A 23,733-nucleotide genomic window follows, 5' to 3' on the forward strand; every position below is an offset into this window, starting at 1 on the left:
AGCCAGAGGTACCTTTGGTATTTCGGTAAGTAGTTAGAGGTGCCCCTGACTGAAGGGAGATCTGGTCAGTGGAATGCAGAGAGCTGGGTGTGTAACCTCTCATTTACGCTCTGCTCGGGACTCTGTATAGGGGAGGAGGGAGGGAGGAGCTCGGGGAGGGGAGTGAGATGCCTTTTCATCATAAGGTGCCTATAGGTAGAGATGAGCGTAATGACTTAATTACGATTTCGCGAAATTTCGCGTAATTAGTGTAATTACGATTATGGCCGTAAGTACATAATCGTAATGAAGAAGGATTTCGCGAAATTCCGCGTAAGCGTAATTTTCGCATTACGGTGGGTATTGCGAAATAATGTTTGCCTTGCATGCATGCAACCATTTGTAAGCGTAGTTACATAACGTAATTTCGCGATAGTTCATATTACTGTAAGCGTTAATTTTCGCGTTGTTTTCGCGTTACGGTGGGTATTGCGAAATTACGTTTGCCTTGCATGCAAACGTTTGTAAGCGTAGTTTACACCCTTGAACTGTGCATGCTTAGTTTTTACATTATTTAACGCGAAAAAGCGTTTATATGCGAAAATTTGTTAGCGTTCGTCTGACTACCGCTGATTCGCTTCTGATTGGCTAATGCGAACAAGTAATTTTTTATAGCTAACAAGTAATTACGAAATTCGCGAAATTACGAAGAAATGCAAAATTACGTTATGGTTTAACGCGAAATTACGTTATGGTTTAACGCGAAATTACGTTATGAACGAAACGCGAAATTACACGTTGAAAATTACGCTTACGGTATTTTCAATTACGATTTTAATGGCAATTACGCTACCATAATTTCGCATCATAATAGCAAATTTCGCATGCGTAAATTATAGTAACGCTAAATTTCGAAAATTTCGGCTCAACCCTACCTATAGGTACGTGCCTACAGTGCCTTATGGTAAATCCGGCCCTGAACATGCCTCAACACACTAACAACTTTTAGTGAAGTACAAATGTACAGTTCTTACCGTCATAGATGGCTCCTCCTCTATTAGTTCAAAATTCAGCTGTTTGAAGTACACCACAACCTTCAGAAAGTTGTCCCTAGGAAAAGCGACCATTGTGTTTACATCAGGGTATTATTTTTCTCTTTTGACATACTACTTGGCATTATGGGATGTGATGATGCAATGTAATCCATGCTTAGTACATTTTTTTTTAGTATTACATACATGTGTACACATGTGCAGTGCCTTAAAACAAAAACTTAGAAAACTAAAAAAAAAAAATATATAAAAAAAATAAATATAAAAAAAGCACCCCACTGCAAAATGACTAACCAGTGTGGCCAATGGGAATTTTGAGCATCATCAAATAAGCCCCAAAGGATGGAATGTAAGGGGTTAATTTTGCTGGGCAGGCCAGGCAACCTGAGCTAGTGGGGAGGCGGGTCGAAGAGAGCGAGCTGGAGGCAGGAAGTGTGTCAGCAGAAGGGGAGGAGCCAGAACGGGAGGAGATCAAGACTGGAAAGTTGGAAGTTCCTCTGCTCTGTCTCCTGCCTGCATCTACCGCAATGGAGGACATTGAGAGCCTGCTGGCCATGGTGAGGAGCGAGGCAGCAGTGAAAGGACCTCAGTGGGTGGGCCAGCAGCTGGCGCAGAGGTCAGAGAGCAGCGCCGGTGACCAGGCAGGGCAGGCGAGCGCGTGCAGATCTAGGCCGCCAGGGTTGCTGTGCCCCAGCACATCCCCCAGAGATCAGAGAAGAGGAGGGAGTCCTGTTCAAGCCCCTCTGGCACCCCCAGCTAAAAAGGGCAGCGCTGCTGGGAATAAGGGAGCCGGGAGCAAGCAGGCTTGATAGGCTGCTATCCTAACCATTATACCACCAACACTACACACTACAATGCTACATGCTGAAGCCAGCCTAGCATGTACCATTATGATATATCCAAGAGAAAAATGAGCTTGCTGAGGGATTTGTGGTATTTCAAAAGCCAACTCTTATTGGCCAGGAATAGAACCCAGGCCTACCGCTCTGTAAGCTGCTATCCTAACCATTATACCACCAACACAACACACTACAATGCTACATGCTGAAGCCAGCCTAGCATGTACCATTGTGATATACCCAAGAGAAAAATGAGTACTCTCTCTCTCTCTCTCTCTCTCTCTCTCTCTCTCTCTCTCTCTCTCTCTCTCTCTCTCTCTCTCTCTCTCTCTCTCTCTCTCTCTCTCTCTCTCTCTCTCTCTCTAGGACTTGATGCCATTAAAGTGAATTTTCAGCTTAAAACCATCAACGGATACCGGCAGAATTTCACAGGCAATTTCGGAATTCCGCCGGATTGAAAAGCAACTCCGTTCCGACCAAACGTAATGGAATGACCAATTTCCGCCAAAAATTGCAGAAAATACAATTCCACAGAAAGCGGTGACCATCCCTACTAGAGAGGGAGAGAGAGAGATATGAATCTACCTGGCTATCTGGGGTTCTCTTCGGACAACTGTTGAACACAAAAGGCAAGGCCATGCCTGGGTGGGCTTGAACCACCAACCTTTCAGCTAACAGCCAAACACCCTAACCAATTGTGCCACAGAGACTGTGTACCACAAAGACTGTGCACGCAGTTGCTGATGAATGATTTATGGGGATGTATGTGTGTCTTTTGGAGGGAGGAAGTAAGTCTACTCCAAGAAGTTTCAGCATGTAGTGTTGGTGGTATAATGGTTAGGATAGCAGGCTACAGAGCGGTAGGCCTGGGTTCGAATCCCAGCCAATGTGAGTTGGCTTTTGAAATCCTACAAATCCCTAAGCAAGCTCATTTTTCTCTTGGCTATATCACAATGGTACATGCTAGGCTGGCTTCAGCATGTTGCATTGTAGTGTGTTGTGTTGGTGGTATAATGGTTAGGATAGCAGCCTACAGAGCGGGAGGGAGGAGAGAGGTAGGGTTGCCACCTGGCCGTTATCTCCCCGGCCCGGCCGGAATTTTAATTACAAAGCCACTGCCGGAAAAATTGTTTTTCCGGCAATGTATCTGTCCGTTTTTTTTTTTTTTTTTTTGTGGACTGAACCACAAGAGCAGAGGGGGAGACAACAGGTCAATGTAATCATACTACATAAACTACGAGTAAAGTTTACAGCCTGTTCTCCCTTCTGCAGGATGTACTGCCTCCCCCGACTGCAGCGCTGAGCTTAACACACTGATACAGTTCAGTGTTCAGACTGCCCAGCACCCCTCCCCCCAAAATGAGCTCTGCCCCCATGCCCCGGAGAAGGAGAGAGAGAGACTGAGAGATACACGTGGAGAAGCTGAAGCTGCGACAGGCTGCAGAACGCAGTGCTGCTGTACGAGAGGTGCTCTGCTTGTATGAATGCAGCGTGTGTGATGTCTGTGTGATGTGTCCTGATGTCTGTGTGTGTGTGTGATGTCTGAGTGATGTCTGCTTGTGATGTCTGTGTGATGTGTCCTGATGTCTGCCTGCTGTGATGTCTGTGTGATGCATGTGCCTGTCTGATGTGTCTGCGTGATGTGACATAAGTCCTCATGCACACCACCAGAGATGAAACATAGTGGAGGGTTTATACATACCTTGGGCTTCCTCCAGCCCCATCTGCAGGGATCGTTCCCACACCGCCGCCCTCAGCCTTTTGCTCCGATACCGGGTCTCATAACTTCCTCCAGCCCCATCTGCAGGGATCGTTCCCACACCGCCGTCCTCAGCCTTTTGCTCCGATACCGGGTCCCATAACTTCCTCCAGCCCCATCTGCACGGATTACTCCCACGCCGCTGTACTCAGTTTTCTCCAACTTCAGTACCAGGTCCCGTCACTTTATCCAGCTCCATCTGCACTTATTGCTCCCACGCCGCTGTCCTCAGTCTTCTCCAGCTTCAGTAATGGGTCCCAAAACTTCCTCCATCCCCATCCGCAGGGAACGTTCCCACACTGCCGTCCTCAGCCTTTTGCTCCGATACTGGGTCCCATAACTTCCTCCAGCCCCATCCGTCTGGATCGCTCCCACACCGCCGTCCTCAGCCTTTTGCTCCGATACCGGGTCCCATAACTTCCTCCAGCCCCATCTGCACGGATTACTCCCACGCCGTTGTATTCAGTTTTCTCCAACTTCAGTACCAGGTCCCGTCACTTTATCCAGCTCCATCTGCACTTATCGCTCCCACGCCAATGTCCTCAGTCTTCTCCAGCTTCAGTACCATGTTCCGTCACTTCCTCCAGCTCCATCTGCACTTATCGCTCCCACGCCGCTGTCCTCAGTCTTCTCCAGCTTCAGTACCAGGTTCCGTCACTTCCTCCAGCCCCATCTGCACTTATCGCACCCACGCCGCTGTCCTCAGTCTTCTCCTCCTCCAGTAATGGGTCCCAAAACTTCCTCCAGCCCCATCCGCAGGGAACGTTCCCACACTGCCGTCCTCAGCCTTTTGCTCCGATACTGGGTCCCATAACTTCCTCCAGCCCCATCCGTCTGGATCGCTACCATGCCGCCGTCCTCAGTCTTCTCCTGCTCCAGTAATGGGTCCTAAAACTTCCTCCAACCCCATCCACACGGATTACTCCCACGCTGATGTCCTCCGCCTTCTCCAGCTTCAGTACCGGGTCCCGTATGTTCCTCCAGCCCCATCTGCACTCAGGGGCGTAGCAATAGGGGTTGCAGAGGTTGCGACCGCATCGGGGCCCTTGGGCCAGAGGGGCCCCGAAGGGCCCTCCCTCAACTACAGTATTAGCTCTCTATTGGTCCTGTGCTCATAATACTCACTTTTATAGATACTTTGAATAGTGGTAATCATTAAGAAAATGTTCCCCACCCCCTTCTTGCACCTCTGACACTGTAGTTGCCATTGGCAGGTTTTGGTGCGCCGTATCAATTGTTATGTATAGAGTGCTTGAGGGGCCCCATTGTAAAACTTGCACCGGGGCCCACAGCTCCTTAGCTACGCCACTGTCTGCACTTATTGCTCCCATGCCGCTGTCCTCAGACTTCTCCCTCTTCGGTACCAGGTCACATAATTTCAGCCAGTCGCAGACAGTTTTACGCATGGGCAGTGCCCTCTCTCCAGCTGAGAATAGTGCTGTGCCTGCGTAGTACTATTCTCCGCTGGAGAGAGCGCACTGCGCATGCTCGCACTGTCCGTGACTGGCTGAAGTTACGGGACCCGGTACTGGAGCAGAAGACTGAGGACGGCGATGTGGGAGCAATAAGTGCGCATGGGGCTGGAGGAAGCCCCAGGTATGTTTAAAACGTTCACTAACTATGCTTCGTTTCTGGTATACTTTAAAGGGATACTGTAGGGGGGTCGGGGGAAAATGAGCTGAACTTACCAGGGGCTTCTATTGGTCCCCCGCAGACATCCTGTGCCCGCGCAGCCACTCACCGATGCTCTGGCCCCGCCTCCAGTTCACTTCTGGAGTTTCAGACTTTAAAGTCAGAAAACCACTGCGCCTGCGTTGCCGTGTCCTCGCTCCCGCTGATGTCACCAGGAGCTTACTGTGCAAGGCACAGACCATACTGGGCCTGTGCAGTACGCTCCTGGTTACATCAGCGGGAGCGAGGACACGGCAACGCAGGCGCAGTGGTTTTCTGACTTTAAAGTCTGAAATTCCAGAAGTGAACTGGAGGCGGGGCCAGAGCATCGGTGAGTGGCTGCGCGGGCACAGAATGTATGCAGGGGACCATTAGAAGCCCCGGGTAAGTTCAACTCATTTTCCCCCGACCCCCCTACAGTATCCCTTTAAGGTGTATAGTAAAGTGCAGTGAATGTTTTTTTTACTTTTTTAAAATTGCAGGTTTGTAATGTGTGCTACTGTGGGTGCGGGGGTCAGGGGGAGCATCATTACTTAAAGAGAATCTGAAGCGAGAATAAATCTCGCTGATTCTCTTAATAATAGCAGGGGCATGTTTGCCCCTGCTAAACCGCCGCTATAACGCCGCTCTAAGGGGGTCCCTTACGTCTCAAATCCCCCCGTGCAGCGCTTCCTGGTGAGGCAGGGCTACGAGCCGCAGCCCTGCCTCACACGCGTCTATCAGCGGCGCAGCGCCGCCTCTCTCTGCCCCTCTCAGCGAAGGCAGACTGAGAGGGGTGGGGAGAGGCGGCGCTGCGCCGCTGATAGACGCCTGTGAGGCAGGGCTGCGGATCGTAGCCCGGCCTCACCAGGAAGCGCACAGGGCAGCAAAATCTACGACCAAGTTGGTCGTGGATTTTGCAGGGGGGGGGATTTGTAAGGTAAGAGACCCCCTTAGAGCAACGGGATAGCAGCGGTTTAGCAGGGGCAAACATGCCCCTGCTATTAAGAGAACAAGCGAGATTTTGTCTCGCTTCAGTGTCTCTTTAACTAAAGGGTGCTGATCCTCTGGCCCCAACCTGTTTGGGATCCTCCTATCTAGTTCTCCTGTCTGCAGCTTCTGTAAGCATTTGTACTGTGTGGTGGCCACATGCCGCAATGGATTTTGGGAGATGAATGGATTCTGGGAGTTATAGTCTGGTTAGATGTGAGTACATTGATGCACTGGCATCTAACCAGCCTATATCTCTTGGGATGCATTGTGGCGTGCATGTAACCCCCGCCAGGAATTACTTGCAGAAGCTGCTGTCAGGGGAATTTGGAAGATCCGTAATGGGCTGGGGACCATACAATACTTATTACTAATGGCTCTCACACTGACCCCCATGTACCCAGTATAACTTACCTAGGGCTTTTTCTAGCCCCCTGTAGTCATTCTGGTCCCTTGCTGTCATTCCACTTTAGGCGGGCACATCTGCTGGGGGGAGCAAAATGACTTCAGGGGGCTAGAAGAAGACCTAGGTAAGTTTAATTTTACATTTCCTTTTAGCGCCATTGATCCCGCTTTACTGTTGCAAAATTTTGTGGCACGGCATGCTGCCTTCAAGAAACTCAGACCGAGCCTTTCAGGGCAACTGACAGAGTGGCATATGGAGGCTGCCATATTGATTTCCTTTTAAACAATACCAGTTGCCTGCCAGCTGACCTTTTTTAGCATTAGTAGTGTCTGAATTCCACATCTAAAACAAGCATGCAGCTAATCTTGTCAGACTTCAGTCAGAAATATCTGATCTGCTTCATGCTGGTTCAGGGTCTGTGAGGCTAAGAGTAATAGAGGCAGAGGCTCAGCAGGACAGCCAGGAAATGTGCATTGTTTAAAAGTAAAAATATGGCAGCCTCTGTATCCCTTTCTTGTCAGTTGTCTTTTAAAAAGTCCGTGACAAACCACTCCCAATTTTAGGCCACACCCCTCAGGCCACACCCACAAGCCGGTATTTTTTTACCCTAAAGGTGGCAACCCTAGAGAGAGGGAGTAATATAAGGAATAACAATCAGCTAGGAACAAGCCTACAAGAGCCTAACTAAGCTCTCCCTAGCAGAGTCTGTCAGCAGCTGTCCCTTAACTAATTAGTGCAGGCAGACGAGTGAGTAAAACGACAGGAGAACCTTGCCTTTTATAACGGGGGGGTGGGGCTCCAAGAGTGAGTGCAGTCTGATTGGCGACAATGTGCCTGCTGACTGTGATGTAGAGGGTCAAAGTTGTGCTCAATGGAGCATTATGGGGGCGAATCGAACTTCCACAAAAGTTCGCCGGCGAACGCGAACCACATAAAGTTCGCCTGGAATCGTTCGCAGGCGAACCGTTCGGGCCATCTCTACTAAAGACAGGCTGGTGGCTCCTCTTTGAAGCCAGAAACATAGACAAGAGTGTACAATGTGATTGATGTTGGGTTTACAGCAGGGGCCATAAATACAATTTATTTTAAATTAAGGTATGTTTTTCTATAAAGTGATTTTTCAGCTGGTGTGTTTTTGCTATGAAAAGGTAAACATTTTAATAAATAAATAAGGGGTCTGAAACAGACCCCTTATTCACCTTTTGATATTGATGGTATCTGAGTGCCTATTTAGAGGCTACTAGATACCACCAGGGATAATCAGTGAGATGCAAATAAATCAGAGTTGATGCTGGCTTATGCTAATTTTGAAAGCAAATTTATGCAACTTTAAAATACGTGTAGGCATACTTTTAAGACGTTAATGTCTCTCAGTGTAATATGCACTATAAATCACTTTTCTTCTATGTTGCATTTTCTTAAAGTAGGTAGTAAAATGCCCACAGATCTGACAGGTTTTAGACTAGTCTATCTCCTCGTAGGGGATTCTCAGTTTCTCCTTTACTCTACACAAAAGCAATCCCTGAAAAGGATCTTTACAAAGACGTCAGTCAGAATCCCTAATCTTTTGCAAACTATTTCGGCAGTTAGACTAAGCTACTGTCATTTAATGAGTGATTTTTAAAATAAAGAAACCCTGAGAATTCCCCATGAGGAGATGAATTAGTCCAAAATCTGTCAGATTTTTACTGCTCACTGTAAGTGACCGGAACATAAGATAAAAGTAATTAATAGTGCATTTTAGTCTGGAAGAAATGTACTTTAAATAGTACTATTTTTCGCAATAATGGAGCCCACACATCTCATGGGGCTGGAGGAAGCCCCAGGTAAGCAGGGCCGGTTTAAGAGGCTTGGGGGCCCTGAGGCAAAGGTACATTAGGGCCCCCTTACACTACACCCTTACACACAGAAATGTCAGCCCCCTGGGCCCCCGAACTAGCTCCTGCACTACTGCTCCCCTTGCCTTAAAGAGACACTGAAGTCTCAAAAAAAACATCTTTTTATATAACATGTGTTTAATATGTTTATCCTAACTAAACCGCCGCATTCCCACCGCTGTAAGCTATCTAAATCCCCCCTAACTCGCCGGGGGGCAATCCGGGCAGCGCTTCTGTGTGAGCCCTGCCTCACACGCGTCTGTCAGCGGCAGATCTCCGCCTCTCCCCCGCCCCTCTCAATGAAGGAAGACTGAGAGGGGCGGGAGAGAGGCGGCGATCCGGGCTGACAGACGCGTGTGAGGCAGAGCTGCAGCTCATAGCTCTGCCTCTCACGGAAGTGCTGTCCGGTTGCCCCCCCGGCGAGTTAGGGGGGATTTAGATAGTGTACAGCGACGGGAATGCAGCGGTTTAGTTAGGGTTAACATATTACATATTTGTTAAATAAATTTTTTTTTTTTGAGACTTCAGAGTCTCTTTAACGATAGTGCCGGCCCTGCAGGTAAGTATAAATACACATTAACAGGCCTGGATTTACCTCACAGGGGCCTATAGGCACAGATGTCCTGGCACCTTAGACTTCACCCTCCATGAACCTACAAATCCCCGCCGAACCGCACTGCAAGTGTGCTGGCCGGCCCAGCTGTCACTTCTTATTTACTTCTCTTGCCCTGTTGCCCGTCACAGCTACAGGTTTCCCTTAGTATCAGGTAGCCAAAGGTCCCCTCAGTATTAAGTAGCTAGTGGGGCCCTCGACTGATGGGAAATCTAATCAGTAGAATGCTGAGACCCGATTGAGTAACCTCTCATTTACACTCTGCTCGGGACTCTGCATAGGGAAGGAGGGGGGGAGGAGCTCAGGGAAGGGAGTGAGCCGCCTTTTCATCATCAGGCGCCTGCAGGCATGTGCCTACAGTGCCTTATGGTAAATCCGGCCCTGCATTAAGACCATCTCGGGTGCACTTTAAGGAAAACAAACTTGCTAACTACCGTATATTCTATACACTTCCTTTAAAAAGTTGCTGTAAGGTTTAGCTTTAAAATCTTGAAAAGGATTCAAAAAGGCAAGTGATTTGATGTACCTGATCAGTGCTGGGCTGCCTGCGATTTCTCTCATCTGTCCTCCCCATTCCTTCAGCTCTTTTGAGAAGTTTTCCTAAAAGAAAAGAACAAAAACATATATTTATATTTGCTGCGGTTTGGCAATCCACCGTAAGCTGGTAGATTTCTACAAATGGCAATGTATGCATAGGGCACACCATTGGTTCCAAACATAACATGGACGCACCCCGGCGGGGCACATGGACGCACAGTAATCCAGTAGTTACGGCACCATTCGTTGTTTGCATAGTCAATTCATCAGAAAAAGGCCACAAATGTCACCTTTATAAAAAGAAAACATCTAGGGCTATTCAAACATGGGGTCGTTTGTAAGACTCAGACTCAGGGCCGGCCCGCTCATGAGGCGGGGTGAAACTTTTGCCTCAGGCGGAAAACTTATAGGGGCGGCATCCGCCCGTCCGCGGGGGCGGGGTGTGGCCGCCGAGCTGGAGGGGTAGCGGGCAGGACGGGGGTATTGGGCCTAGCGGTGGGGAGGGGGCTCGGACCCCCCCTCCCTCGCCTGGGTCCCCCGAACTGCGCTCCCTTCCAGCTTTAAATAGTGAGTAAGCAGCCGTCCAGCCGACAGTAAGAGGCACAGGCGGGGGATCACTCACCTCTTCCTCGTTCGTTCCAGCGTGCGCTCCACTGACGTCACTTCCTGCAACGCCGCCCACTGTATTGTACGTGGCCGGCGTTGCAGGAAGTGACGTCAGTGGAGCGCTTGCTGGAACGAGGAAGAGGTGAGTGATCCCCCGCCCGTGCCTCTTACTGTCGGCTGGACGGCTGCTTACTCGCTATTTACAGCTGGAGGGGAGTGCAGATCGGGGGACCCAGGTGAGAGAGGGGTCCGACCCCCTCCACACCGCTAGGCCCAGTACCCCCGTCTTGCCCGCTACCCCTCCAGCTCGGGGGGGGGGGGGGGGGGGCGACAATTTTTTCAAAAAGTCCAGGGCCAGCCCTGCATCAGACTCATGAAGTTTTCCTGATATTTTCCCAAGTTTGATCATCATTTTGAAAATTAATGTGGTCCAAGCTGTACGACACATCAACATTCTACAACTCATGTCTATTAAAATGAGGTCACAAATGCCTGATTGGATAACAAACTGGATGCACAGCAATTCATTATTCTCAAGGTGCTCCTATGGTTTTTTGCATTCTATTTTTTTTGTGTGTGCTGTCCCAGCACCATTCCTTATTTGCATAGGTGTTCCAGCAACGGGTCCCTCCCTTATTGGATATGTTCTAATGTCTACAGTGCCTTATGGTAAATATGGCCCTGCGATGTGGCAAAGGAGGGAAGATGGGACACAGAGGTATCAGAGGCATGTTCCCTGCTGTATGCCGTGCCTCTGTGTCTCCTATGTGCTGGTCTCATCCCTCCTGCGCTGCAATGTCAACCCCCAAAAATTGCTGACATGCAGCTTGTCAGTAATCTCGAATGGAAAGGGCATCCATTGCAGGAGAGGCACTCCTGCAAAACGCCCACTGGGGGGGGGAGGGGTTCCTAATGCCCCTTCCCCAGCTCTCATTAGGCAGCTCTCCTCCCCTCCCTGCTCTGCGATCTGTGTTGAGACACACAGGGCACAGAACTGCAGAGTCACGATCCCAGGATTCGCGGCGATGTTTGTTCATTTTTTTATATAAAAAATTGTCGACAGTGGGATGCGGGAGCGGCAGTAATTGTCGCTACCTGACCTGGCTACTCCCTCGGAATCTGGTAGCATGTTTTTTTGTTTTTTTACAAAAATGCCCACCTTGGGTTCTTTTTAAAGGGGTTATGTGGAGGGGTTAAACAAACAAAAACCGACACTTACCTGGGGCTTCTATCGGCCCCCTGCAGCTGTCATGTCCTGCGCCGTCCTCCTACGATCCCCCATTCCCCACCGCTGGTCCCGGTCTAATTATGCATCTAACTATACTGCAGCTGTGCATGTGCTCGCTCCCACACGCGTCATCAGGAGCTTACTGCGCAGGCGCAATACAAGAAAACTTTGTACTGCGCAGTAAGCTCTCGATGACGCGTGTGGGAGCGAGCACTATTCATCTAGTTAGACAAATATTAGACCGGGACCGGCGGCGGGGAATGGAGGATCGTAGGAGGACGGTGCTGGACATGACAGCTGCAGGGGGCCGATAGAAGCCCCAGGCAAGTGCCGTTTTTTGTTATTTTAACCCCTCCACAGAACCCCTTTAAAAAGTGTACCTATATATGACCAGGGTTGCTCGTAAACTACGCCAGCGCGAATCTACGCATTGTAGTACGCAACTACGCATCGTAGTTCGTAGGCGAAGTTTAAGAACTACACATACGCATTTCCGCGTAGTCGTAGTCCCGCTATGTGAATCTTCGCCTGCTACGCGTAGTTGACGTATGTATTGCGAAGTCAACTACGCGTGCGGTAACTGCATCTACATAGATCATTGCGCATGCGCAGAAATTTTATTGCCCTTTATACGCATACAATTCCGCATTGGATGGTGGAATGTATGCTTATATTAGTTTAAATATGCGCATAGTTAGCAGATTATTGCAGAAATTTTTCCGCATAAGGGCATAAGCAGTCGCATCAACTACGCTACGCACTATGTGGAGCTTGCGTATTTTAACGCGTAGTCTACGGTATGCTAACGTAGCGAAGTGGCAGGTTTCGGAGCCGTATATTGCGAAGTGTATTTGCGTAAAAATACGTGTAGTTCCAGCGTAGCGAAGTTGGCCGACTACAACCATCCCTGTATATGACATATATAGTACCTGGGGCTTCGACCAGCCCCCCGCAGTCGTCCTGTGCCCGCGTCGGTCCTCTAGGATCCTCCATTCTCCCGCCGCGGCTAAGTTTTGTTCTTAGAGGACCGCCGAGGCACAGGACGGCTGCGGGGAGCTGGTCGAAGTGCCAGGTAAGTAAATTTCATTGCTTGAAGTTCCGTTTAAAGTGAAAAAACTAAAAAAACTTTGAAAGACTGTGTACGTATTGCAAAATTATTTTTGAAAGCATTTTCGCTTGAAAGTCTAAATTTTCATTATTTTTGCAAAAATTAACATGAAAAGAACGTTTTCGCTCACCACTGCTGTGCAGCAGAACACACAGAGAAGCATGTGAACCTTACGATTGGGTAATAGATTTGTAAGACTCAAATCAGGGCATTACAAATCTGTCACATGACCAGACTGATGATCACGGTCCTCCATGGAGTTCTTCTACATACGAGCAATATTACACATTACAATAAAGCACAGGCAGGCTAATGCTCGGGGTCAGCCATGGGTTTACTTACAATGAAAGCACTGCTGGGCCACTGGGAGCCGGACACGGTCAGTTCAAAAATCTCTTCTCTGCAGTAAAGAAGAGCAGGAGAAATGAGCATGTGTTATAAACTCACAAAATGAATAATAATATTATTACCACCTAAGTAATGGCACAAAACGGATGGGGCTCCCAGCCAGTGGCAGCACCAGCTTTGCATTTTTGGAGAGGCACAAAGGTGGTGGGGCACATTTGGGTGATCAAAGTCAATGTTCGTATAGATAGTTTTAGATAGTTTTTGCATAACTTAAAGAGAAGCCGTAATCAAGAATTGAACTTCATCCCATTCAGTAGCTGATACCCCCTTTCCCAGGAGAAAGCTTTTCCTTTTCACAAACGGATCATCAGAGGGCTCTGTATGGCTGATATTGTGGTGAAACCCCTCCCACAGGAAACTGTGAGGACCGTGGTCCTGGCAGTTTTCTGTCTGTGAACCTCATGGCATTGTGGGAAATAGTGGTTTACAGCAAAAAAAGCAAGCAGCAGCTACTTCCACTGACATCACCTGCCAGCAGTAAAAATGTCACCATGTGATAAATGTCAGACTGTAAATCAGTTTTAAAAAGGTGGAGAGGCGCTTAGGTGGTATGGGAGTACAGATGGGGATAGTGTGGTTCTTTTCACCCGCTGCTGTTCACTGGCCAGGGGTTCCCAACCACCTCTGGTTGTGTTATAAATGGAGTCTATATAGGTATGAACAGCGCTGAGAGTAGTAGTTGGATAATATAAGCTTTAATAGATTGTTATGGTCTGTATATATTCAGGATAGATTTCAAAGCACAAGGTCAAATGTTAAAAATACAAAATTTGAAATCTGTAAAAAGTCTCACAGCATATAGCTAGAGTGCATATATTGCATACACGTACCCTGTATGTGTTTAGGATTAATATTCAATCAAAAAAATCCCTATTCAAAGGTACAAAAAATATATAAAATCGCATAGCATGTAATTCAAATCCATATATTGCATACAGTTGTGTTATAAATGGAGTCTAGATAGGTATGAACAACTCTGAGAGTAGTAGTTGGATAATATAAGCTTTAATAGATTGTTATGGCTTGTGTATATTCAGGATAGATTTCAAGGCACAAGGTCAAATGCTAAAAATACAGAATTTAAAATCTATAAAAAGTTGCACCGCATATAGCTAGAGTGCGTGTAATGCATACACATACCCTGCGTATGTTTAGGATTAATATTCAATCAAAAAAAGATCACTATTCAAAAGTTCAAAATATTTAAAATCGCATAGTACGTAATTCAAATGCATATATTGCATACAGCTAACTGGGTTGTTATAAAAGTTGTAAAAGTTCACACCGCATTGGGAGTATTCACCATAAATTCTGTGACAAAGAATGCAATATTCAGTCTACATTCAACAATCAACCCCCATTCACTCCTGAGCCACCTGATGCTGTTTATGCACATTTTTGTGCATAAACAGCATCGGGTGGCTCAGGAGTGAATGGGGGTTGATTGTTGAATGTAGACTGAATATTGCATTCTTTGTCACAGAATTTATGGTGAATACTCCCAATGCGGTGTGAACTTTTACAACTTTTATAACAACCCAGTTAGCTGTATGCAATATATGCATTTGAATTACGTACTATGCGATTTTAAATATTTTGAACTTTTGAATAGTGATCTTTTTTTGATTGAATATTAATCCTAAACATACGCAGGGTATGTGTATGCATTATACGCACTCTAGCTATATGCTGTGAGACTTTTTACAGATTTCAAATTTTGTATTTTTAACATTTGACCTTGTGCTTTGAAATCTATCCTGAATATATACAGACCATAACAATCTATTAAAGCTTATATTATCCAACTACTACTCTCAGCGCTGTTCATACCTATATAGACTGTAAATCAGGGAGAGGAAAGATTTTACAATGGGCAAACACTGACTAAATCATTTATACATCATTATTGTAAAAATTAAGCACTTTTTTTATTACATTATTTTCACTGGAGTTCCTCTTTAAGTGATATAATTAAGGCTAACTAGTTCAGCAATGATAGGAACTAAATGTAAATATCACAAACAGAACTAAAATCCTGATCCAGAATGCCCTTTTCATCAATAGTTTGTGTTGAAAGCACCCACACCTCAATGTGTGAGGCGTCATGTGACCAGCGGAGATGTTGACTAAGTGTTCCTGTGTGCTGATGTCAGCTGGAAACAGGCTGTGCTAGTCTGGCTGTGTGAATCATGTGCTGCCTGGTTTCCTCATCACACAGTCCTGACCAAACATTGCTAACCCCCCCTCCCCCCCAGCTGTTGTATCAATGCTCATTCCAGCAACAACATAATAACCTTTACAGAGAAACATTTCTTTGTTACAGCTGATACAAATCCTGCAATAAATCTGCAGTGTGCCTACTTCCTGCTTTCGTGGAAGCAAACATATTGTTAACATCCTGTGTTTACTAATTAGCTCTCTGACACAGCTGAGGGATCAAATTACAACTTGTGCTTAATCACAGATGAGAGGGAATTAGACAGGCTAAACTCTCTAAGTATACACAGGGTGTATTTCTCTGTGTTTTCCTTCTGCCCTGTGCAAGAGTTCAGGTCCACTTTAATTACTATCGATTTTGATCAAGTGCAATCATTTTGTCATATGGGAGAGGATAATTTATGTACTGGCTCCACAACACTGATAATGTCAAACACATGAAGAGGCAGAAAATAGAACAAATGTGCCTTATGCACTACACTGCAATAAAGTAATCAATTCACATTTTCTCGTAAAATTTCTCCTAGGAGATCATTTTTCATCATTTCTTTAAAATAACTATTTAGCACTCTGCAATTGAGTGCAACTGTACACAGTACATATAGTTGTCACTAAGGGCCCATTTCCACTATCGCGAATTCGCATGCGTTTTTCGCATGCAAATTCGCATAGCAATACAAGTGAATGGGACTGTTTCCACTTGTCAGGATTCCTTTGCGTTTTTCTGTGCAGAAAAAATTCGCATGGCAGAGCCATCAGAATTCGCATACCGCATACCGCTATGCGAATCGCATACAATGTATTTAATAGGAAATTCGCATGAGGTTTGGGTATGCGAATTTTCATGTGAATTCGCATGCGAATTCGCATAGAAACCATGGAAAAGCACACCAGCACTGCCATGGTTAAATTCGCATACATCGTCATCCATGCGAATTCGCATGAAAATTCGCATAGACTCGCATGCGAACTTCGCATCCGCATGCAAATTTTTACCGTGGCGATTTGCACCGCACTAGTGGAAATGCAGCCTGACTGTTCCTTACAGGAACTCACAATCCATGAATCCTAGTGGACACCGCACTTATATGCGGAAGTGACATCACTTCCGCATATAGAGCGTGGTGCGTCCGCTCTAACTGGTCGGGTCGCCCGCTGATCGAGGTCTGATGCTGAGCTGCTGCTGGGAGGTGAGGGGGGAGCCCGTAACTCACTATCTAACCTGGGGGGTCCCTGTCACTCACTATATTACCTGGGGGGCGCCTGTCACTCACTATCTAACCTGGGGGGCCCCGTTACTATCTAACCTGGGGGTGCCTGTCACTCATTATCTAACCAGGGGGCCCCTGTCACTCACTATCTAACCTGGGGGGCGCCTGTCACTCACTATCTAACCTGGGGGGCGCCTGTCACTCACTATCTAACCTGGGGGGCCCCGTCACTTACTATTTAACCTGGGGGGCGCCTGTCACTCACTATCTAACCTGGTGGGCCCCTGTCACTCACTATCTAACCTGGGGGGCGCCTGTCACTCACTATCTAACCTGGGGGACACCTGTCACTCACTATCTAACCTGGGGGGCCCCTGTCACTCACTATCTAACCTGGGGGGCCCCGTCACTTACTATCTAACCCGGGGGGCACCTGTCACTCACTATCTAACCTGGGGGCCCCTGTCACTCACTATCTAACCTGGGGGTCCCTGTCACTCACTATCTAACCTGTGGGCCCCTGTCACTTACTATCTAACCTGGGGGGTGCCTGTCACTCACTATCTAACCTGGGGGGCCCCTGTCACTGACTATCTAACCTGGGGGGAGCCTGTCTCTCACTATCTAGCCTGGGGGGCCCCTGTCACTCACTATCTAACCTGGGGGCGCCTGTCACTCACTATCTAACCTGGGAGACCCCTGTCACTTACTATCTAACCTGGGGGGCGCCTGTCACTCACTATCTAACCTGGGGGGCCCCTGTCACTCACTATCTAACCTGGGGGCGCCTGTCACTCACTATCTAACCTGGGAGACCCCTGTCACTTACTATCTAACCTGGGGGACGCCTGTCACTCACTATCTAACCCGGGGGGCACCTGTCACTTACTATCTAACCTGGGGGCCCCTGTCACTCACTATCTAACCTGGGGGTCCCTGTCACTCACTATCTAACCTGGGGGCCGATGTCACTTACTATCTAACCTGGGGGGTGCCTGTCACTCACTATCTAACCTGGGGGGCCCCTGTCACTGACTATCTAACCTGGGGGGAGCCTGTCTCTCACTATCTAACCTGGGGGGCCCCTGTCACTCACTATCTAACCTGGGAGACCCCTGTCACTTACTATCTAACCTGGGGGGCGCCTGTCACTCACTATCTAACCTGGGGGGCCCCTGTCACTCACTATCTAACCTGGGGGGCGCCTGTCACTCACTATCTAGCCTGGGGGGCCCCTGTCACTCACTATCTAACTGGGGGGCCCCTGTCACTCACTACCTAACCTGGGGGGCCCCTGTCAGAATTCAGAATCCAGGTGAGAGGCGTCTACCATATTAAGCCTATTTATGTGAAAATGCTGTCTATTTATGTGCCTCATGATTGCTGAATTTGTCTTGTTGGGGGCCTCATGATTTGTTGGGGGCATCATGATGATTTGTTGGGGGTCACATGATTGCTGAATTTGTCTTGTTGGGGGTCACACAATTGCTGACTGTGAGACTATGGGAAAAGCTGAATCATCATCATATGAGGGGGGGGGGGGGCGCAGGACTGATGATTTGCGAGGGGCCCCAAAATTTCTGATGGCAGCCCTGTACACACCTACCAACTATCTGTCCAACTATCTGCCTAGATATTTGGGCCCCGGTGCAAGGTTTACATTGGGCCTCCCCAAGCGCTCTATAAATAACAATTGATACGGCACACCAAAACCTGCCAAGGACAACCACAGTGTCAGAGGTGCAAGAAGGGGATGGGGAACAGTTTGTTAATGATTACTACTAATAAAAGCACCTATACAACTGATTATTACCACCATAGGACCAATGGAGAGCTAATAGCCCAAGGGCCCCGATGTGTTCGCTACTTCTACACTCCCTATTGCTACACCACTGGATAGTTGGACAGGTAGTTGGTAGGTGTGTAAGAACCTTTATATTTGCAGGAAAAAAATATCTCTACCTCCGTGTGAGGCAGGAGTGGGGAACCTATGGCTCGGGAGCCAGATGTGGCTCTTTTTATGGCTACATCTGGCTCACATACAAATCAGTAGGGGGTGGATTCACTAAGCTACATTGCTCAAGCAGCGCAGCTTAGTGTGGCAGCGCAAGTAACATTTTCAAAATAGGCACGCTACTGCTGTAGCACTACTAACTTACTCACACTACCCCAAAACTAACGGCTGCTCCAATTGTCCCACTCTGGACCCTGTCAGGTCCAGTGACTTTATAGAACGAGATCCCCGGGAAAATAGCTGATGTTGTTGAAACCCAAGAGAAGCTGAAGGCGTGTCTGACACTTCCACTGCCCGGCGCATCAACTGTATACACATCACCATGGCAACAGGGACGTGAGCCCTCTGCTGCACATGCGCATTTTCCCAGTTTGAAGCATATTGTATGGAAATAAATTTTAAAATATGTGACGTTTATGGCTCTCTCAGCCAAAAATGGTTCCTGACCCCTGGCTTGATGTAACATTGTATGTTCTAACATTGTCAGTCAACAGGAATAGAGTCTGAAGAAGACTGAAAGCTTACTGTTTTTCATTTAAACTAGCCAGTAAACTAGAGCTTGGATTTTACAAACGGGACGTTTTGAATCAGGATAATAATACAAGCTCTAGTCAACAGCAATGCTTAGCTATTAGGATAAGGAATTACACACACAGTGTTTCTCTCCCTCCTACGTCTTACCAGGGGCGCCGCGAGGCATAAAGCGAACCAAGCGGTCGCTTGGGGCCTCAAGATCGTAGGGGCCTCGGCGGCTCAGTGACGTCGGCGTGACGTCACTGTTTCCCAGCAGCCCCGCGGGGCTGGCAGAGCAGGGCAGGGCTACGGGAAGATGGCCGCCGCCGAAGCCCTGCTCAGGAGACTATTTATATGCCTCCAGTACAGGGCTTCGGGTGGCCATCTTCCCGTAGCCCTGATTCAATCAGCGCGGGAGATTGGAGGAGGGAGGGAGCTCCGTGGGAACTGCGCGCCTGAGGAGCCGGCCAGGAGAGGAGACGGGGAGAGAAGACTTCTGCCAGTGCCAGGTGAGTAAATTCTTTTCTTTTTGCAGCTCTGAAAATGTGCCCTAATTGTGTTTGATTTCTGCTGAACTGTGCCGTAATTGTGTTTGATTTCTGCTGAACTGTGCCGTAATTGTGTTTGATTTCTGCTGAAAATGTTCCCTAATTGTGTTTGATTTCTGCTGAAAATGTTCCCTAATTGTGTTTGATATCTGCTGAACTGTTCCCTAATTGTGTTTGATTTCTGCTGAAAATGTGGCCCTAATTGCGTTTGATATCTGCTGAACTGTTCCCTAATTGTGTTTGATTTCTGCTGAAAATGTGCCCTAATTGCGTTTGATTTCTGCTGAACTGTGCCCAAATTGCGTTTGATTTCTGCTGAAAATGTGCCCAAATTGCGTTTGATTTCTGCTGAAATGTGCCCAAATTGCGTTTGATTTCTGCTGAAATGTGGCCCTAATTGCGTTTGATTTCTGCTGAAATGTGGCCCAAATTGCGTTTGATTTCTACTGAAATGTGGCCCAAATTCTGTTTGTTTTCTGTTGAAATGTTGCACAAATTGCGTTTGTTTTCTGCTAAAATGTTGCACAAATTGCGTTTTTATTTTCTGGTGTCTGGGGTAACTGTTGCTGCATTTATTATTTAATGGTCATAGTTGGCTATATTTGCTGTGCTACGGTTAAGCTCCGCCCATACAATGTCATGGCCAAATCCATCTGCACGCGCCTCAATCACCCCACATCCATTTTCCCCGCAAACAGCCCCGCCCCAATCCGCCCTCCAGCTCCACCCACATGACATGGCCACGCCCACTTATGCGGGATAGCAACACCCATTTTTCGCCGTGGCGCAGGATAGGGCCACTTCCTACAGTCCGCTTGGGGCCACAAAAACCTTAGCTGCACCCCTGCCTCTTACCCCTCCTCTTGCTTGTAGAGTCCTGAGACACAGGCTGGAATGATTTGTCTGTGATCTGTCCACACAGGAGCAGCCTGCTAGCAAGTAAGAAGCATGCCAGCAAACTAGCCAATTACATCTGTAGGTAACCTTTCTTTAATAATAGCACCATCATTTGGACAATCTGCTCTGTTCAAAAGCCTCCGAGTTCTGTTTGTGACGTTTACGCTTGGTTCCTATCATTGCTAATCAAATCATCCTTAATTTTATTATCTAAGTTGGGCAAAAAAAATCTAAAGATCGCCATACATATTTTGATCACCACCATCCAGCCATTGTGCCCCATTCGTGTCCCCCAAATATTTGAACCTGGGGCCGCCACTGTCACGATCCAATCCCTCATGCATTCATTATAGTATATAGTATAAGGACAATTTAGGGGGAAGCCAATTAACTTATCTGTTTTTGGGATGTGGGAGAAAACCAGGCTGGAGGAAACTTTGTGCAGATTGTGCCCTGGCTGGTATGCGAACTGTGGACCCAGCACTGCAAGGCAAGAGTACTAACCACTACCCCACTGTGCTACCCAAATTATTACTTTATTAAGTGTGAAAAGATCACCTAGAAGAAAAATGAGGAAAAAAAGTGGATTGACTTTCACAGTAGGACGTTGCGTTTTGATGCGACGTTTAAGTCGCAACGCAAACTACAACGCAATGCTCCAAAAAAGTCGCAATGCACCTTAATGCCCCATTATCGTTGCATACAGTAGAGCATACAGGCAATGAAAGGTATGTTTCCAAGTCATTACTGAGCATGTGCAAACAGTCCAATGCAGCTAATAACGTGTATAACGCACAGCATGCAGCACTTTCTAATAATGCTACACGTTACACACAAACGCAACGTGTGCACTGTGAATGTCATACAGACTTAGTATTGCTGTGCGTCAGTCTGCGTTGAAACATTTTCTAACGTGCGAACGTGGGGAAATGGAACGGAAGCAGCGGAACGCAAACGGAGTGTAGGCAGATCTGATAGACCAGTGATCAGATTCGTTTACACGGATCCGTTTGCCACTCTAACGCAAGTGTGAACCGGACCTCAGTCTAAGGCATCCATGTCAAACTCCGGCCCGCGGGCCAAATCTGGCCCTCAGAGACATTAAAGTTGGCCCTCAAGTGTTTTCCCCACTTTTCATTATGTTTGGCCCACTCTAGACCACCAGGAAAGCTATATTGGAGGTAAAGACCTAGAACACCAGGGAAGCTATATGGGGAGGTAGGGGGAAAGCACTAGACACCAGTGAACTGTATATGGGAGGGTGGGGGACTCTAGACACCAGGGAACTGTATGATGAACATTAGACACCAGGGAACTGTATGATGAACATTAGACACCAGGGAACTGTATAGGGGTTGGAGGGGGGGGGGGGGGCAGGTAGCCAGTAGACATTGAGGTTGGCCCATGATTTGGTCCCAGTGTTCAATTTCGGCCCACTTTGTATTTGAGTTTGACACCCCTGGTCTGAGGCCACCCCTATAGTATGAAAATATGTTCAGCCCGGAGATACATTTACCATTCCATTCAATAGACCTTACTTACTTGCACTGTAGGGGGCAGTGGCAGGTTAGTTGGTCGTGAGCAAATTTGAATTCGTACAGCTTTACACAATCCCCTGAAATAAGAAAGAGACATCACTCAGCAAAGTGATAAGTGGGGCAGCGTCCAATGACTTGCTTATGAAAATGCTTCTCATTATTATTATATTTATTAACAAAACACCAATATGAAACTCCGCCCCCTGCCATCTGTTTTGAATGCAGCTGCCAGGCTCATTCACGCCTCCCACCACTCATCTTCAGCTGCCCCACTTCACAGGTCCCTACACTGACTCCCTGCCCCCCAGGGCCGAGGCAGAGGCAGGAGAGGCTCCAGCCTCAGGGCGCAGTGTAGGAGGGGGCGCACAACTCACTCAGCTATCATTCCCCTATTGTGTTTGAAGCAGAGAGAAATAAGAAAAGGGGATACATGGCAGTGACTGCAAGCCAGATAACTAGAGATTAAGGTGTTGGGGGCCCTGGGGCACCTCTTAGTCTAATAGCAATCAGTGTGTGACACAAAAGCGCTTAGAAAAGCACTTTACTAAGCGAAAACCGCCCAGAAAGTGCTTGTAAAAGCGCTTTTAAAATCACTATAAATCGCTCAGCGATTGTGATAGTGCTGGCGATTTATAATGTGAACTAGGCCCGAGGCAACAAAAGGAACCTGCCCTGCTATTAATGAATGGCCACCTTTAACCTGAGAATGCACTTTACTGATAATTATTCACCAAAATATGATGAGATGGGATCAACCTATGCAAATGGAACAGCTGTAGGCTTCACTGCCATTTTCAATCGGGTAACAACTGATTAGATCATGAGACGTTTGATTTAGACCAGCCTCCCCAGGATCACAGTCTTGGTGTATAGTAAGCTCTCCCCGTAACTCTGCGGACAGGACACAGATGACGTTGAAGCAAGTCATTGTAACTTCTAGCGCCAAGGCTGGGCACCAGAGGCGGGACAAGGTCCTCCAGCACCTAAGGCTGAGACACCAAAGTGCGCCCCTCCATCCCGCCCACTCCAGCCGTCACACACTGATTGCTATTAGAATAAGAGGGCCACAGGGCCCACAACCTCCCCAACACCTTAATATCTAGTTATCTGGCTTGCAGTCACTGCTATGTATCCCCTTTTATTTCTTTCTGCTTCATACACAATTAGGAATGACAGCTGAATGAATTGTGCGCCCCCTCCTACACTGCGCCCTAAGGCTGGAGCTTCTCCAGCCTCGGCCCGGCCCTGCTGGGCACCACTAGTCACCCTGCGCTCAGCTCACCGGCGTGCGCACAGATGAGACTGGTGAAATGACGCTGGTCACAATACACAGAGGATGAGGGCAATATACAGAAGACACTCACGGATGTCGCTGATGTTGAGGTTACACTTAGGTGCACCCAGGTCCTTGGGGTAGGCAAACTCCCAATGGCTGCAGCCGCAGTTCTCCATGATACTCAGCTGGGCACACGTCCGCTTACAGGCCTGCGAGAGGGGAAGAGACAGACAGTATATTGTAGCCACATCATCAGATAAGTGAGCCGGGAGTATTGCACAGTGGATCGCCTCGCACCTGCACAGTAGCGCAGACCTGATCAGGCTTGGATATTTCTGCTGGAGCCCGAGAGGGAAGCTGGTACGGCGCCTGTGCTGGATCTAAGGCCTCATTCGCATCATTTAGCACGCCATCTGCGCTACTATGCGCTGCGCTGCAGACCCCATTCACTACAGTGAATGGATCTG

At 47.7% G+C, this 23,733-nt stretch overlaps 1 protein-coding gene across 1 annotated transcript in view; it reads right to left on the minus strand.

Moving 5' to 3' along the window:
* Window positions 1-23,733, minus strand: part of LOC137527820 (degenerin unc-8-like) — a 175,890-nt gene that overhangs the window by 5,512 nt on the left and 146,645 nt on the right. The window contains exons 6-10 of the mRNA XM_068248764.1: window positions 23,355-23,475; window positions 21,995-22,067; window positions 12,987-13,044; window positions 9,692-9,765; window positions 1,014-1,089 (exon numbers count right to left, since the gene is read on the minus strand). Of these exons, the coding sequence (XP_068104865.1) occupies window positions 1,014-1,089; window positions 9,692-9,765; window positions 12,987-13,044; window positions 21,995-22,067; window positions 23,355-23,475 (402 nt within the window). The remainder of the gene's footprint in view (window positions 1-1,013; window positions 1,090-9,691; window positions 9,766-12,986; window positions 13,045-21,994; window positions 22,068-23,354; window positions 23,476-23,733) is intronic.

The sequence above is a fragment of the Hyperolius riggenbachi genome, chromosome 8 (assembly GCF_040937935.1).
Source record: "Hyperolius riggenbachi isolate aHypRig1 chromosome 8, aHypRig1.pri, whole genome shotgun sequence".
Taxonomy (NCBI): Eukaryota; Metazoa; Chordata; class Amphibia; order Anura; family Hyperoliidae; genus Hyperolius; species Hyperolius riggenbachi.